This window comes from Engystomops pustulosus, chromosome 7 (assembly GCF_040894005.1).
Source record: "Engystomops pustulosus chromosome 7, aEngPut4.maternal, whole genome shotgun sequence".
NCBI lineage: Eukaryota > Metazoa > Chordata > Amphibia > Anura > Leptodactylidae > Engystomops > Engystomops pustulosus.
This window is the reverse complement of record NC_092417.1, coordinates 178,498,646-178,516,117: the sequence shown is the minus strand read 5'-3', so window position 1 is coordinate 178,516,117 and position 17,472 is coordinate 178,498,646. Positions and strand designations below refer to the sequence as shown.

Genomic DNA, 17,472 nt, shown 5'->3' with positions numbered 1-17,472 from the left:
TCCCTCCCTTATTCCAGTCCAGAGCCCCTGCTCTGCTCTGGAGGACTCAGCCCAACCATATATTACATGACTAGTTATGAACATGTAATGCCACCTTTCGCCTATAGAGGCCGCTGTTGGGAAATTGTATCTCTGGATAATATTCCCTGGACCAGCAGCGATCAACTGATCATTGATTCAATCTCTTAAAGAATCTACTTAAAGATAGAAAATGATAACACAGGCTAAGTTGAGGGGTATTGACCAACCTCGGAGGGTTAACATTACTTCAAGTTTAACATTTTTGATTGGGGTTGTCGGGAAGATTGTCCCTATAAACATGGAGGACTCGGCCTGGCCATTGCTTGGTTGACTCCACATGTAATGCTGCATTTCACCTGTAGAGACTGCTGTTGGGAAGATGTGACCTGAATCGGTAGCAAATAACTGATCAGTCATTTAAAGGAGCCACTATCTATGTCTATTATAACAAAAATTATAACCCATAGCCGAGGGGCTACCAAGCTTGGGGGCCTCATTGAGTAAATTTTGGCAATTTTTGCCTGGAAGATTATCCCTGGCGTCCCATCAGTCTGGAGGACCCATCCTCACCATGGTTGTCTATGTATCAGCATGTAATACCCACTTTCTCCTGTAGAGGCTGCTGTTGGGAACGTGTGTGTGTGTGTCTGGAAGAAATTTCCAAGAATTTAATCGGCAGCGATCAACTGATCAGCAAGAGAGATCCTTAAAGGAGCAATGACATAACACTGCCCAGGGATGACTAATCTTCTGGTTTTCTTAAAGGGAAAGTCCATACAAGCATAAATATAATGTAATCCGGTCTCCGCTCGCTGTAAGACGGATACATTTGTTACTTTCTCTCTCTCTTCTGGCGTCTGGCTTCCCAGGCCTCTCCCGCCTGATCCGGGCCGGTGCACGGAGGTGTGGACCTCGGCGGCAGGGGAGCTGTTAGCACCATGTTTAACAGATGTAGCAGCTTGACGGCGTCCCAGAGCAGCAGAGCTCAGTCTGCGACAAGCGCCGGCAGCTGCCAACCCTTCCTCGTACATCGTCAGGATGAGACATTTGCAGAGTTGAGACATTTCGGGTCTATTAATAGTGACACAGATGTCACCTAGCTGATTACTGGTGCGTCACCGCGGCAGATGTGTAAGGCCTGGGACTCGCTGTGTGGTCCTAGGTATGATCTGTTGTATTATATATACTGTATATACGGTATATTGTGTATATTACAGTATATACGGTATATTGTGTATATTACAGTATATACGGTATATTGTGTATATTACAGTATATACGTTCTACATGGTATAGTGTGTATATGCTGTGGACCTCAAATTCCCTTCTGGGAAATCCTATACTACCTGCAGCCACCACTAGGGGGAGCTCAGGAGCTTCCTGTATACAGTTCAATAGATTTAGGTGTGTTTAACTATTCAACAAACTTTACATAAATCATTTTTTGTAAATAAATGTTGTTGTTGTTTTTTAGGTTTTGGCCCAAAAGGCAAGAAATGGAAAACTGTTACCGGAGGAATACCAAGGGGGATCCTTCAGGTATATTTGTGTGACTGTGCACGTTTTGTAGCACAGTCAAGTCTGATACACTGTTGTTATGGCCTTGATATGTGCCGTTTCGTGTACACAGCTCCTCTGCAAAGCTACTTTCCCCCATTCCAGACCTGGTCTGTGGTCTTATCCTGCGGTCATGTGGTGTTTTCACCATTTTCTCCAAAAATTAATACCTAAAGGCGGAGTCAGACTACAGTAACGTGCTTGTAGTCTGTTACTATGACAACATGTTAATAATTTATTAAATACAGTGTTGCAGCAAGCTTTAAATTGATATTTAACACCACAAAATCCTCAGACTTAAGTTCATGTTTGAGCTTGTAAGAGTCCAGTTAGTTAGCTACACGCATAGGCACGCACTGGAGCTGTATACACAAAACGGCAGCGTTTCATATAAAAATAACTTTTAGATGAGTGAAAAATGATAACTCTTTTTCTTCCTCTGGGGTGCAGCATCTCTAACCTTGGCATGTTTGGCATCACGGGGTTCAGTGCAGTCATTAACCCCCCGCAGTCCTGTATCCTGGCGGTGGGACGCTCCAGGACAGAGTTGGCTCTAGAGGAAGACGAAGAGGGGAACCCGGAGGTGAAGAGGAAGGAGATGCTGAATGTGACCCTGTCCAGTGACGGCCGCCTGGTCAGCGATGATCTGGCATCCATGTTCCTCGATCGTTTCCGAACCAACCTGGAAAACCCAATGAACTCTGCCCTGCTGTGAGGGGCCGCACGTTGTGATCTGATAGTGGGGGGTCCGGAGCGGCCGCGTACTCCCCCCACAGGAGAGAACAAACCTTATAGGATGGATTAATAATAAAGATTAACTTATTAGAACCCAAAGTGTGAGACTCTTCCTATTCTTCCCAGTATTAGAGATCACAGGGAGATGTAGGCCCGAAGCCTGAGGCTGTAGTAATGGGAGAATCCAATGGAAAGTGTTGTCATGGAGACATAGCACCGTTCTGAGACGGAAACCAATCACAGTGCAGAAACTAAAATGAAAGCCATGCTGTGGTTGGTTGAGGCTCAGTTTGGGGATCTGAATACAATGGGGGAGATTTATCTTAAGTTTCTGAGGTAAAACTGTTCTAGTTGCCCATAAAAACCAATCAGAGCTCAGCTGTAATTTTATAAACAGCTGTGGGAAAATGAAAGCTGAGCTCTGATTGGTTACCATGGGTAACTAGAACAGCTCTGCTCTAAGAGACTTCTGATAAATCTCCCCCAATATTTTGCTACCTACCTGCGTTTACTTACAGGTAAATCTATGAATGGGGTGATTTGGATTTACATAAATCTCACAGTATTAGGCAGCTGTGTGGCGGTAATGACTGCGTCTCCGTGGTTACAGACTACAAACAGTCCCTCAATGTAGTCGGATGGGTCGTGGTGACTTCTCTCTGTACTTTTATGTTTCTGGACTGAATTTGTACCTGAAAAAACACATGAATGTTTAATCAGACAACATGGGGCTTGTTGGTAGTCTGTAACCATGGAGACATATAGATCTGAATACACAAAACCAAACTGGGTTATTTTTTTCGTTTTTGTTTTTAAAGCTTCAGCGTCTGAGGTAAAACTGTTCTGGTTTCCCATGGAAACCAATCAGAGCTCAGCTTTCATTTTATAAACAGCTGTGGGAAAATGGAAGCTGAGCTCTGATTGGTTGCAATGGACAACTAGAACGGTTCTGCTCTCAGATGTTTCTGATAAATCTCCTTAAATAACTTCATTAAGTCCGGGACGCTGCGCTCTTCTCTTCCTGGACGGGTTCTGTTCCATCTGTACATTTAGGATGATGCCACACGCTAAGCAGTCCGTCAAAAAACGCATGCGTTTTTGACCACTTTGATTTAAGATAATTGGTCAAACCCCTTATGGGGTGACAATGGACGCCCGTTTTTCTCGATGTGGCGCCACACCCGTCCTCAGGTCACATGCGGGATTGCAGCTCGGCTCCACTTTGAGTCATTACCAGAGACCACCTGTAGACAGACGCGGGGGCTATTTATGGGGGGTTATTTAACACTTTCAGTCCGTCCCTTTAATGTTGCAGCAGGTTAAAATCTCAACCTGCCCCCTACATCAGTGTATCCAGGACCCCCACTCAATTCATGATGGTCCCAGCAAATATGGGATGTTGTGTCCATCTCATTAATTCTTGTGTATATAATACAAGTCCAGGATTTTTTATTCATTTATTATTTTTATTTTTCCCCATTTATTTCACACATTTTAATACCATTATATATACATATAGTATTCGTCTTCTGGGATAAAATAAGAAATACAGTTTTCATATGTTCTGAATATTCATGAAACCCCGACCCATATATATATATATATTTAGCGGTCCCCGACTTACAGACGACCCCTAGTTACAAACAGACCCCTAGATGTTGGTAATGTCCAGTGCCTTAGCCTACAATAAACAGCTATAACAGTTATCACAGGTGTCTGCAATTAAGCTTTATTAATTTGTCTTGGGCTACAATTATAAAATATACAGTTCCGACTTACATACAAATTCAACTTAAGAACAAACCTCCAGAACCTATTTTATATATAATATGATGAAGAAATATGGCAGCACTCCAGAGTTGTGAAGCAAAGTACTGGTTTATTCCAACATGTGCAAAACAGCTATGTTTCGGCTCCTATGGCCTGGAGCCTTCTTCAATCTCCTGTGTGTGTATATTGTGTATATTCTTTTGTACGTGTGTGTATAATGTATATGTGTGTATAATGTATATGTGTGTATAATGTATATGTGTGTTTTATACACTGGAGATAAAAAAAAAACTACAGAACAAGGTCTGATCACTGGATTTTTACAGGAATAATATCATCTCCATTAATGAACATGTGATGGATGTACGGGGTCTCCAGGTCACTACAACAGGGTTCTACACAACTACAAAGTATCAACATAAAAATTTTATTTTACAAAAAAACCTGATTTACCTGTTTTGCTGTGTGATGGGGCTTTACCCAGCATGGAAATTGCTGCTGATTGAGTGAATCGCACAAGGAAGGAGCCGTGTGTTGTAGAAGAAGGTTCTGATACTTGTATTCCCTCTGCCATGTAGCTTTATGAGAGGTCCTGCTGCAGAAAACATTCCCCAAACCATGACACTTCCTCCACCACATATCACTGACTTCTTTGCACACTTTGGGTTCAGTCTTTACGAGTTTTTCGATGAACATAAAATCCAAATAAATGAATCTTTCTTTCGTCCCTAAACCTGTACACCACTTCTCCTCAACACAACCCGCTCCTCAGTAAAGGCCAGTCTCGACCTTTGATTCTTTCTGCTAACCTCCCACCATGGCTGATGATGTAAGAGTGACATAGAACCTCCCACCAAGGCTGACGATGTCCCAGTGACATAGAACCTCCCACCATGGCTGGCGATGTTACAGTGACATAGAACCTCCCACCATGGCTGATGATGTCACAGTGACATAGAACCTCCCACCATGGCTGACGATGTTACAATGACATAGAACCTCCCACCATGGCTGACGATGTTACAGTGACATAGAACCTCCCACCATGGCTGACGATGTCCCAGTGACATAGAACCTCCCACCATGGCTGACGATGTTACAGTGACATAGAACCTCCCACCATGGCTGACGATGTTACAGTGACATAGAACCTCCCACCATGGCTGACGATGTTAGTGACATAGAACCTCCCACCATGGCTGACGATGTTACAGTGACATAGAACCTCCCACCATGGCTGACGATGTTACAATGACATAGAACCTCCCACCTTGGCTGTCGATGTTACAGTGACATAGAACCTCCCACCATGGCTGACGATGTTACAATGACATAGAACCTCCCACCATGGCTGGCGATGTTACAATGACATAGAACCTCCCACCATGGCTGTCGATGTTACAGTGACATAGAACCTCCCACCATGGCTGGCGATGTTACAATGACATAGAACCTCCCACCATGGCTGACGATGTTACAGTGACATAGAACCTCCCACCATGGCTGACGATGTCCCAGTGACATAGAACCTCCCACCATGGCTGACGATGTTACAATGACATAGAACCTCCCACCATGGCTGACGATGTTACAGTGACATAGAACCTCCCACCATGGCTGACGATGTTACAGTGACATAGAACCTCCCACCATGGCTGACGATGTTACAATGACATAGAACCTCCCACCATGGCTGACGATGTTACAGTGACATAGAACCTCCCACCATGGCTGACGATGTTACAGTGACATAGAACCTCCCACCATGGCTGTCGATGTTACAGTGACATAGAACCTCCCACCATGGCTGGCGATGTTACAATGACATAGAACCTCCCACCATGGCTGACGATGTTACAGTGACATAGAACCTCCCACCATGGCTGACGATGTCCCAGTGACATAGAACCTCCCACCATGGCTGACGATGTTACAATGACATAGAACCTCCCACCATGGCTGACGATGTTACAGTGACATAGAACCTCCCACCATGGCTGACGATGTTACAGTGACATAGAACCTCCCACCATGGCTGACGATGTCCCAGTGACATAGAACCTCCCACCATGGCTGACGATGTTACAATGACATAGAACCTCCCACCATGGCTGACGATGTTACAGTGACATAGAACCTCCCACCATGGCTGACGATGTTACAGTGACATAGAACCTCCCACCATGGCTGACGATGTTACAGTGACATAGAACCTCCCACCATGGCTGACGATGTTACAGTGACATAGAACCTCCCACCATGGCTGACGATGTTACAGTGACATAGAACCTCCCACCATGGCTGACGATGTTACAGTGACATAGAACCTCCCACCATGGCTGACGATGTCCCAGTGACATAGAACCTCCCACCATGGCTGGCGATGTTACAGTGACATAGAACCTTCCACCATGGCTGACGATGTTACAGTGACATAGAACCTCCCACCATGGCTGACGATGTTACATTGACATAGAATCTCCCACCATGGCTGATGATGTTACAGTGACATAGAACCTCCCACCATGGCTGACGATGTCCCAGTGACATAGAACCTCCCACCATGGCTGACGATGTTACAGTGACATAGAACCTCCCACCATGGCTGATGATGTCACAATGACATAGAACCTCCCACCATGGCTGATGATGTCACAATGACATAGAACCGCCCACCATGGCTGATGATGTCACAATGCCACGTAGATAACTGACCAATCAGGAGCAAGATAGTTTAGCCCCGCCCACTCACCAGGGTATAAAAGCCCGCGCACAGTGCCCACCTGCTCATTCTCTCCTGAGCCATGGAGAGAGCAACATCTCCTACTAGCCTTATGGAGCAAGCCATCCTGGACGAGTATGACCAGATCCAGGAGCAACTGCAAGGCTTGGAGGATGCCATATACAATGAGTATAAGGATGCAACATCTACCATTACCAGCCCTGTAGAGCCGCCCATCCTGGAGGACAACACCCAGGAGCAGCTCCAAGGCTTGGAGGATGCCATATACAATGAGTATAATGGTGCAACATCTACCATGACCAGCCCTGTAGAGCCGCCCATCCTGGATGAAAACACCCAGGAGCAGCTCCAAGGCTTGGATACCCTGTACACCCAGGACTGTGGTGCACAGGAGGAGGACAACCGACATGGAGGAAACCCACTGGAGAACATTAACACTGAGGATGGAGAACCAGAGGAAGAGAAGGAACCAGGGAAGAAGAAATCCAAGAGAGGTAAAAAGAGCAAGTTCTTAGCCTGGATCCTGAAACCTTGGAGATGGATCTCTAGTCTCAACCAAAGAGGGACCTACCACATCAAGGAAGACCCTGCTAGTGAGATCCCAGGACCCAGCCACATGGTGGACACCAGAGGTATGAGAAAATCCAGACCCGTGCAGGATGCCCACCCTGACTCCAGCTCTCTAGACACTAACACACCAGAGGAGCTTCACAGGTCCTCACCAACATCTGAGAGCAGAAGCTGCCAGAACATAGGCAGTGACCACCGCTCTCTAGACCTAAACCCACCAGAGATGCTCCAAAGGTCTGTGTCATCATCTGAGAGCAGCGGCGTCTGGAACATCTCCATTGACCAAAGCTACGCAGACCCTGAGACAGGAGAGGAGCTCCGAAGGTCTGTGTCATCATCTAAAAGCAGAATGTTCTTTATAGGTGATCCGTCATCTAACAAAGATGGGGGGAACACTGCTAACACTTCGAGCAGAAAGATTGCCAGAAAATCCAAACCTGTGCAGGATGCCCACCCTGACTCCAGCTCTCTAGACACTAACACACCAGAGGAGCTTCACAGGTCCTCGCCAACATTAGAGAGCAGAAGCTGCCAGAACATAGGCAGTGACCACCGCTCTCTAGACCTAAACCTAACAGAGATGCTCCAAAGGTCTGTGTCATCATCTGAGAGCAGCGGCGGCTGGAATATCTCCATTGACCAAAGCTACGCAGACCCTGAGACAGGAGAGGAGCTCCGAAGGTCTGAGCCATCATCTAAAAGCAGAATGTTCTTTATAGATGATCCGCAATCTAACAGAAAATCCAGACCTGTGCAGGATGCCTGCCCTGACTCCAGCTCTCTAGACACTAACCCACCAGAGGAGCTCTGCAGGTCTGTGTCACCATCTAAAAGCAGAATGTTCTTTATAGATGATCCGTCATCTAACAGAAAATCCAGACCTGTGCAGGATGCCCGACCTGTCTCCAGCTCTCTAGACACTAACCCACCAGAGGAGCTCTGCAGGTCTGTGTCACCATCTAAAAGCAGAATGTTCTTTATAGATGATCCGCAATCTAACAGAAAATCCAGACCTGTGCAGGATGCCTGCCCTGACTCCAGCTCTCTAGACACTAACACACCAGAGGAGCTCCGCAGGTCTGTGTCACCATCTAAAAGCAGAATGTTCTTTATAGATGATCAGTCATCTAACAGAAAATCCAGACCTGTGCAGGATGCCTGCCCTGACTCCAGCTCTCTAGACATTAACACACCAGAGGAGCTCCGCAGGTCTGTGTCACCATCTAAAAGCAGAATGTTCTTTATAGATGATCAGTCATCTAACAGAAAATCCAGACCTGTGCAGGATGCCTGCCCTGACTCCAGCTCTCTAGACACTAACACACCAGAGGAGCTATGCGTCATGCAGTCTATGTCATCATCTAAAAGCAGAAGGTGCCAGGACATTAAAACCATCAAAGCCGTAACCTCCGTGGAAGAAGCCAGCGCTTCTGCAGGACCATCAGCTGCCACAGTGCCCTTATCACTTGGGTGCTTCAACTTCCACCAGAAACTGGGTCAAGGAGGCTTTGGAAATGTCTACTTTGCGACAGACAACTTCCTCAAAGAGCGTGTCGCCATCAAAGTGATGGACAAAGCAGTTTATACAACACATCGCTTCAGTCTTGTAGAGCATCAAATCCTCCAGATGTCACATGGAAGCCCGTATCTCATCCATGGCCTGGCTGCTTTCCACACCAGGAACTTTGTCTATTACGTGATGGAGCTGGCTGATAGAGGGGACTTGAATCGTTTCTTCCGAGGACTTCGTCCTGACATCGCAACTGTAAAATTCATCGCAGCAGAAGTGGTCTGTGGTGTAGAATTCCTACACAAGCAAGGAATTCTCCATCGTGACCTAAAGCTAAATAACATACTCCTGACCACTGAAGGCCACATAAAAATCACTGACTTTGGCCTTGCTGTGACTGATGCATTCAATGGTACTAAAAGCCGTTGCAGAGGTCACCCTGGATATGCAGCCCCAGAACTGATTCTCGGCTTGCCCCATGGGAGAGGAGCTGACTACTTTGCCATTGGCATGATCCTCTACAGACTCCTCACATCACAGAGTGCATTCCCTGGAACTACTCGTAGAGAACGTGAGCAAGCTGTCCTCCATCATACTCCAGTCTTCCCAGAGTCTCTAACTCCCGACCAAGTCAGCATCTTGGAAGGCCTGTTGTGTAAAGACCAGTACCAGCGCCTGGGAGTCAGTGGAGATGTCCGTACACATCCATTCTTCTCCGATATAAACTGGGAAGATGTGGAGGCCAGGAGAATGGAACCACCATTCATCCTGAGGAGACTCCGTCTTGACCTGAATACTGAAGAATCCCTGCACTACGCTGAACCAATCCTCAGAAGAAGAATCCCACAGAGGAAGTTTCAGCAGTTCAGCTACGTATGTCCAGCATGGTCAAAGCAATATTATCCTATCATCACAGAGACCAGAGAGAGCTGGATCAGCAGACTCTTCAACAGTTTGTCATGCATAAAGTAGGAACTATGGTCAATATATAGACAGCTCCTTCCCTGATTCTCCAAGCAAGTCTCCTGCTACCTCCGAAGTACGACACCATTATTGGACTTTTACCCACCGGTCTTGTCCTCTTGAAGAGTAGCGTCTCGCTTCTTCATCATGCATCCATAGACCTTCTGAAGGTTGCATCTTGCGCCTTCAGTCACTGGACTTGTCCGCTTGAAGAGTAGTAACGTCTTGCGCCTTCAAGCACTGCAAATGGACTGCCTGAAGGTAGCGTCTCGCTTCTTCAGCATGCATCCATAGACCTTCTGAAGGTTGCGTCTTGCGCCTTCAGTCACTGGACTTGTCCGCTTGAAGAGTAGCGTCTTGCGCCTTCAAGCACTGGAAAATGGACTGCCTGAAGTTAGCGTCTTGCTTCTTCAGCATGCATCCATAGACCTTCTGAAGGTTGCGTCTTGCGCCTTCAGTCACTGGACTTGTCCGCTTGAAGAGTAGCGTCTTGCGCCTTCAAGCACTGCAAATGGACTGCCTGAAGTTAGCGTCTTGCTTCTTCAGCATGCATCCATAGACCTTCTGAAGGTTGCGTCTTGCGCCTTCAGTCACTGGACTTGTCCGCTTGAAGAGTAGCGTCTTGCGCCTTCAAGCACTGGAAAATGGACTGCCTGAAGTTAGCGTCTTGCTTCTTCAGCATGCACCCATAGACCTTCTGAAGGTTGCGTCTTGCGCCTTCAGTCACTGGACTTGTCCGCTTGAAGAGTAGCGTCTTGCGCCTTCAAGCACTGCAAATGGACTGCCTGAAGTTAGCGTCTTGCTTCTTCAGCATGCATCCATAGACCTTCTGAAGGCTGCATCTTGCGCCTTCAGTCACTGGACTTGTCCGCTTGAAGAGTAGCGTCTTGCGCCTTCAAGCACTGGAAAATGGACTGCCTGAAGTTAGCGTCTTGCTTCTTCAGCATGCACCCATAGACCTTCTGAAGGTTGCGTCTTGCGCCTTCAGTCACTGGACTTGTCCGCTTGAAGAGTAGCGTCTTGCGCCTTCAAGCACTGCAAATGGACTGCCTGAAGTTAGCGTCTTGCTTCTTCAGCATGCATCCATAGACCTTCTGAAGGTTGCGTCTTGTGCCTTCAGTCACTGGACTTGTCCGCTTGAAGAGTAGCGTCTTGCGCCTTCAAGCACTGGAAAATGGACTGCATGAAGTTAGCATCTTGCTTCTTCAGCATGCACCCATAGACCTTCTGAAGGTTGCGTCTTGCGCCTTCAGTCACTGGACTTGTCCGCTTGAAGAGTAGCGTCTTGCGCCTTCAAGCACTGCAAATGGACTGCCTGAAGGTAGCGTCTTGCTTCTTCAGCATGCATCCATAGACCTTCTGAAGGTTGCATCTTGCGCCTTCAGTCACTGGACTTGTCCGCTTGAAGAGTAGCGTCTTGCGCCTTCAAGCACTGGAAAATGGACTGCATGAAGTTAGCATCTTGCTTCTTCAGCATGCACCCATAGACCTTCTGAAGGTTGCGTCTTGCGCCTTCAGTAACTGGACTTGTCCGCTTGAAGAGTAGCGTCTTGCGCCTTCAAGCACTGCAAATGGACTGCCTGAAGTTAGCGTCTTGCTTCTTCAGCATGCATCCATAGACCTTCTGAAGGTTGCGTCTTGCGCCTTCAGTCACTGGACTTGTCCGCTTGAAGAGTAGCGTCTTGCGCCTTCAAGCACTGGAAAATGGACTGCCTGAAGGTAGCGTCTCGCTTCTTCAGCATGCATCCATAGACCTTCTGAAGGTTGCGTCTTGCGCCTTCAGTCACTGGACTTGTCCACTTGAAGAGTAGCGTCTTGCGCCTTCAAGCACTGCAAATGGACTGCCTGAAGTTAGCGTCTTGCTTCTTCAGCATGCATCCATAGACCTTCTGAAGGTTGCATCTTGCGCCTTCAGTCACTGGACTTGTCCGCTTGAAGAGTAGCGTCTTGCGCCTTCAAGCACTGGAAAATGGACTGCCTGAAGTTAGCGTCTTGCTTCTTCAGCATGCACCCATAGACCTTCTGAAGGTTGCGTCTTGCGCCTTCAGTCACTGGACTTGTCCGCTTGAAGAGTAGCGTCTTGCGCCTTCAAGCACTGCAAATGGACTGCCTGAAGTTAGCGTCTTGCTTCTTCAGCATGCATCCATAGACCTTCTGAAGGTTGCGTCTTGCGCCTTCAGTCACTGGATTTGTCCGCTTGAAGAGAAGCGTCTTGCGCCTTCAAGCACTGGAAAATGGACTGCATGAAGTTAGCATCTTGCTTCTTCAGCATGCACCCATAGACCTTTTGAAGGTTGCGTCTTGCGCCTTCAGTCATTGGACTTGTCCGCTTGAAGAGTAGCGTCTTGCGCCTTCAAGCACTGGAAAATGGACTGCATGAAGTTAACATCTTGCTTCTTCAGCATGCACCCATACACCTTCTGAAGGTTGCGTCTTGCGCCTTCAGTAACTGGACTTGTCCGCTTGAAGAGTAGCGTCTTGCGCCTTCAAGCACTGCAAATGGACTGCCTGAAGTTAGCGTCTTGCTTCTTCAGCATGCATCCATAGACCTTCTGAAGGTTGCGTCTTGCGCCTTCAGTCACTGGACTTGTCCGCTTGAAGAGTAGCGTCTTGCGCCTTCAAGCACTGCAAATGGACTGCCTGAAGGTAGCGTCTCGCTTCTTCAGCATGCATCCATAGACCTTCTGAAGGTTGTGTCTTGCGCCTTCAGTCACTGGACTTGTCCGCTTGAAGAGTAGCGTCTTGCGCCTTCAAGCACTGGAAAATGGACTGCCTGAAGTTAGCGTCTTGCTTCTTCAGCATGCACCCATAGACCTTCTGAAGGTTGCGTCTTGCGCCTTCAGTCACTGGACTTGTCCGCTTGAAGAGTAGCGTCTTGCGCCTTCAAGCACTGCAAATGGACTGCCTGAAGGTAGCGTCTCGCTTCTTCAGCATGCATCCATAGACCTTCTGAAGGTTGCGTCTTGCGCCTTCAGTCACTGGACTTGTCCGCTTGAAGAGTAGCGTCTTGCGCCCTCAAGCACTGGAGAATGGACTGCCTGAAGTTAGCGTCTTGCTTCTTCAGCATGCATCCATAGACCTTCTGAAGGTTGCGTCTTGCGCCTTCAGTCACTGGACTTGTCCGCTTGAAGAGTAGCGTCTTGCGCCTTCAAGCACTGCAAATGGACTGCCTGAAGTTAGCGTCTTGCTTCTTCAGCATGCATCCATAGACCTTCTGAAGGTTGCGTCTTGCGCCTTCAGTCACTGGACTTGTCCGCTTGAAGAGTAGCATCTTGCGCCTTCAAGCACTGCAAATGGACTGCCTGAAGGTAGCGTCTCGCTTCTTCAGCATGCATCCATAGACCTTCTGAAGGCTGCGTCTTGCACCTTCAGTCACTGGACTTGTCCGCTTGAAGAGTAGCGTCTTGCGCCTTCAAGCACTGCAAATGGACTGCCTGAAGGTAGCGTCTTGCTTCTTCAGCATGCATCCATAGACCTTCTGAAGGCTGCGTCTTGCGCCTTCAGTCACTGGACTTGTCCGCTTGAAGAGTAGCGTCTTGCGCCTTCAAGCACTGCAAATGGACTGCCTGAGGGTAGCGTCTTGCTTCTTCAGCATGCATCCATAGACCTTCTGAAGGTTGTGTCTTGCACCTTCAGTCACTGGGCTTGTCCTCTTGAAAAGTAGCATCCTGTGCCTTCAAGTACTGCAAATGGACTACCTGAAGGCAGCTGCACAGGTCCTCTTCAACATCTGAGAGCAGAAGCTGCCAGAACATAGGCAGGGACCACCAATCTCTAGACCTAAACCCATCAGTGGAGCTCCATGGGTCCACACCAACATCTGAGAGCAGAAGCTGCCAGAACATAGGGAGTCACCACTGCTCTCTAGACCTAAATCCACCCGAGAAGCTCCACGGGTCCTCAAACACATCTGAGAGCAGAAGTTGCCAAAACAAAGGCAGTCAACACCGCTCTTTAGACCTAAACCCAAGAGAGGAGATCCACAGTTCCTCACCAGCATCTGAGAGCAGAAGCTGCAAGTACAAATGCAGTCAACACCGCTCTTTAGACCTAAACCCACCAGAGGAGCTCCACGGGTCCTCACCAGCATCTGAGAACAGATGGTGCCAGAACATAGGCAGTCATCACCACTCTCTAGACCTAAACCCACTAGAGGAGCTCCACGGGTCCTCACCAACATCTGAGAACTGAAGGTGCCAGAACATAGGCAGTCACCACCACTCTCTAGACCTAAACCCACCAGAGGAGGTCCACAGGTCCTCACCAACATCTGAGAGCAGAAGTTGCCACAACGTAGACAGTGACCACGGCTCTCTAGACCTAAACCCTCCAGAGGAACTCCACAGGTGCTCACCAACATCTGTTAGCAGAAACTGCCAGAACATAGGCAGTGACACTGCACTCAAGAACTAAACCCAGCGGAGGAGCTCCACGGGTCCTCACCAACATCTGAGAGCATAATCTGCCAGAACCTAGGCATTGACCACCACTCTCTAGACCTAGGCCACAGGAGCTCCACGGGTTCTCACCAACATCTGAGAGCAGAAGCTGCCAGAACATATGTAGTGACCACCGCTCTTTAGACCTAAACCCACGAGAGGAGCTCGTCCTCACCAGCATCTGAGAGCAGAAGCTGCAAGTACAAACGCAGTCAACACCGCTCTTTAGACCTAAACCCACCAGAGGAGCTCCATGGGTCCTCACCAACATCTGAGAACAGAAGGTGCCAGAACATAGGCAGTGACAACCGCTCTCTAGACGTAAACCCACTAGAGGAGCTCCACAGTTCCTCACCAACATCTGAGAGCAGAAGCTGCCAGAACATAGGCAGTCACCACAGCTCTCTAGACCTAAACCCACCAGAGGAGCTCAACGTGTTCTCATCAACATCTGAGAGCAGAAGGTGTCAGAACATAGAAAGTGACAATTCCTCTTTAGACCTAAACCACCACAGGAGCTCCACAGGTGCTCACCAACATCTCAGGGCAGAAGCTGCAAGTACAAACGCAGTCAACACCGCTCTTAGGACCTAAACCCACCAGATGAGCTCCACAGGTCCTCACCAACATCTGAGAGCAGAAGCTTCCAGAACATGGGCAGTCACCACCGCTCTCTAGACCTAAACCACCCAGAGGAGCTACACAGGTGCTCACCAACATCTGAGAGCAAAAACTGCCAGAACATAGGCAGTGACTACCACTCTCTAGACCTAAACCCACCAGAGGAGCTCCACAGGTCCTCACCAACATCTTAGAGCAGAAGCTGCCAGAACACAAACAGTGGCTACCACTCTCTAGACCTAAACCTACCAGAGGAGCTCCACAGGTCCTCACTGACATCTGAAAGCAGAAGCTGCCAGATCATAGGCAGTCACCACCGCTCTCCAAACCTAAACCCACCAGAGGAGCTCAACGGGACCTCATCAACATCTGAGAGAAGAAGCTGCCAAAACAAAGGGAGTGGCCACCGCTCTCTAGACCTAAACCCACCAGAGGAGCTCCACAGGTCCTCACCAACTCTGAGAGCAGAAGCTGCCAGAACAAAGGGAGTGGCCACCGCTCTCTAGACCTAAACCCACTAGAGGAGCTCCACAAGTGCTCAGCAACATCTGAGAGCAGAAGCTGCCAGAACATAGGCAGTGACCACAGCTCTCTAAACCTAGGCACACCAGAGGAGTTTCCCGGGTCTCCACCAACATCTGAGAGCAGAAGCTGCCAGAACATAGACAGTGACCAGCGGTCTTTAGATCTAAACCCATCAGAGAAGCTCCATAGGCACTCACCAACATCTGAGAGCAGTAGCTGCCAGAACATAGGCAGTGACCACCGCTCTCTAGAGCTAAACCTACCAGAGGAGCTCCACAGGACCTCATCAACATTAGAGAGCAGTAGGTGTCAGAACATAGGCAGTGACCATCGCTCTTTAGACCAAAATGCACCAGAGAAGCTCCACGGGTTGTCACCAAAATCTGAGACCAGAAGCTGCCAGAACATAGGCAGTCACCGCGCTCTCTAGACCTAAACCCACCAGAGGAGCTCCATGGGTCCTCACCAACATCTGAGACCAGAAGCTGCCAGAACATAGGCAGTGACCACATCTCTCTAGACCTAAACCCACCAGAGGAGCTCCACCGGCCCTCCTTAACAGCTGAGAGCAGAAGCTGCCAGAACATAGGAAGTGTCCACCACTTTCTAGACCTAAACCCACCAGAGGAGCTCAACGTGTTCTCATCAACATCTGAGAGCAGAAGGTGTCAGAACATAGAAAGTGACAACTCCTCTTTATACCTAAACCACCAGAGGAGCACCACAGGTGCTCACCAACATCTTAGAGCAGAAGCTGCAAGTACAAACGCAGTCAACACCGCTCTTAGGACCTAAACCCACCAGATGAGCTCCACAGGTCCTCACCAACATCTGAGAGCAGAAGCTTCCAGAGCATAGGCAGTCACCACCGCTCTCTAGACCTGAACCAACCAGAGGAGCTCCACAGGTGCTCACGAACATCTGAGAGCAAAAACTGCCAGAACATAGGCAGTGACCACCTCTCTCTGGAACTAAACCCACCAGAGGAGCTCCACAGGTCCTCACCAACATCTGAGAGCAAAAGCTGCCAGAACATAGACAGTGACTATCACTCTCTAGACCTAAACCCACCAGAGGAGCTCCATAGGTCCTGACCAACATCTGAGAGCAGAAGCTGCCAGAACAAAGGGAGTGGCCACCGCTCTCTAGACCTAAACCCACCAGAGGAGCTCCACAAGTGCTCAGCAACATCTGAGAGCAGAAGCTGCCAGAACATAGGCAGTGACCACTGCTCTCTAAACCTAGGCACGCCAGAGGAGCTTCCCGGGTCTTCACCAACATCTGAGAGCAGAAGCTGCCAGAACACAGACAGTGACCAGCGGTCTTTAGACCTAAACCCACCAGAGAAGCTCCACAGGCCCTCACCAACATCGGAGAGCAGTAGCTGCCAGAACATAGGCAGTCACCACCGCTCTCTAGAGCTAAACCCACCAGAGGAGCTCCACAGGTCCTCATCAACATTAGAGAGCAGTAGGTGTCAGAACATAGGCAGTGACCATCGCTCTTTAGACCTAAAAGCACCAGAGAAGCTCCATGGGTTCTCACCAAAATCTGAGACCAGAAGCTGCCAGAACATAGGCAGTTACAACGCTCTCTAGACCTAAACCTACCAGAAGAGCTCCATGGGTCCTCACCAACATCTGAGAGCAGAAGCTGACAGAACATAGGCAGTGACTATCACTCTCTAGACCTAAACCCACCAGAGGAGCTCCACCGGCCCTCCTTAACAGCTGAGAGCAGAAGCTGCCAGAACATAGGAAGTGTCCACCGCTTTCTAGACCTAAACCCACCAGAGGAGCTCAACGTGTTCTCATCAACATCTGAGAGCAGAAGGTGCCAGAACATAGGCAGTGACAACCGCTCTCTAGACGTAAACCCACTAGATGAGCTCCACAGTTCCTCACCAACATCTGAGAGCAGAAGCTGCCAGAACATAGGCAGTCACCACAGCTCTCTAGACCTAAACCCACCAGAGGAGCTCAACGTGTTCTCATCAACATCTGAGAGCAGAAGGTGTC

At 48.7% G+C, this 17,472-nt stretch overlaps 1 protein-coding gene and 1 long non-coding RNA gene across 3 annotated transcripts in view; both read left to right on the top strand.

Annotated features, from left to right (window-relative positions):
* The window catches only part of LOC140071385 (pyruvate dehydrogenase protein X component, mitochondrial-like), an 82,899-nt gene extending 80,487 nt beyond the window's left edge, over nucleotides 1-2,412 (top strand). For both annotated transcript variants that reach the window (XM_072119058.1, XM_072119059.1), the window contains exons 10-11: nucleotides 1,496-1,560; nucleotides 2,029-2,412. In XM_072119058.1, the coding sequence (XP_071975159.1) occupies nucleotides 1,496-1,560; nucleotides 2,029-2,293 (330 nt within the window). In that variant the 3' untranslated portion in view covers nucleotides 2,294-2,412. The remainder of the gene's footprint in view (nucleotides 1-1,495; nucleotides 1,561-2,028) is intronic.
* Nucleotides 2,413-2,748: 336 nt separating this feature from the next.
* Nucleotides 2,749-17,472, top strand: part of LOC140069078 (uncharacterized) — a 30,809-nt gene continuing 16,085 nt past the window's right edge. Inside the window, exon 1 of the long non-coding RNA XR_011848711.1 lies at nucleotides 2,749-2,831. This is a non-coding gene — a long non-coding RNA (uncharacterized lncRNA). The remainder of the gene's footprint in view (nucleotides 2,832-17,472) is intronic.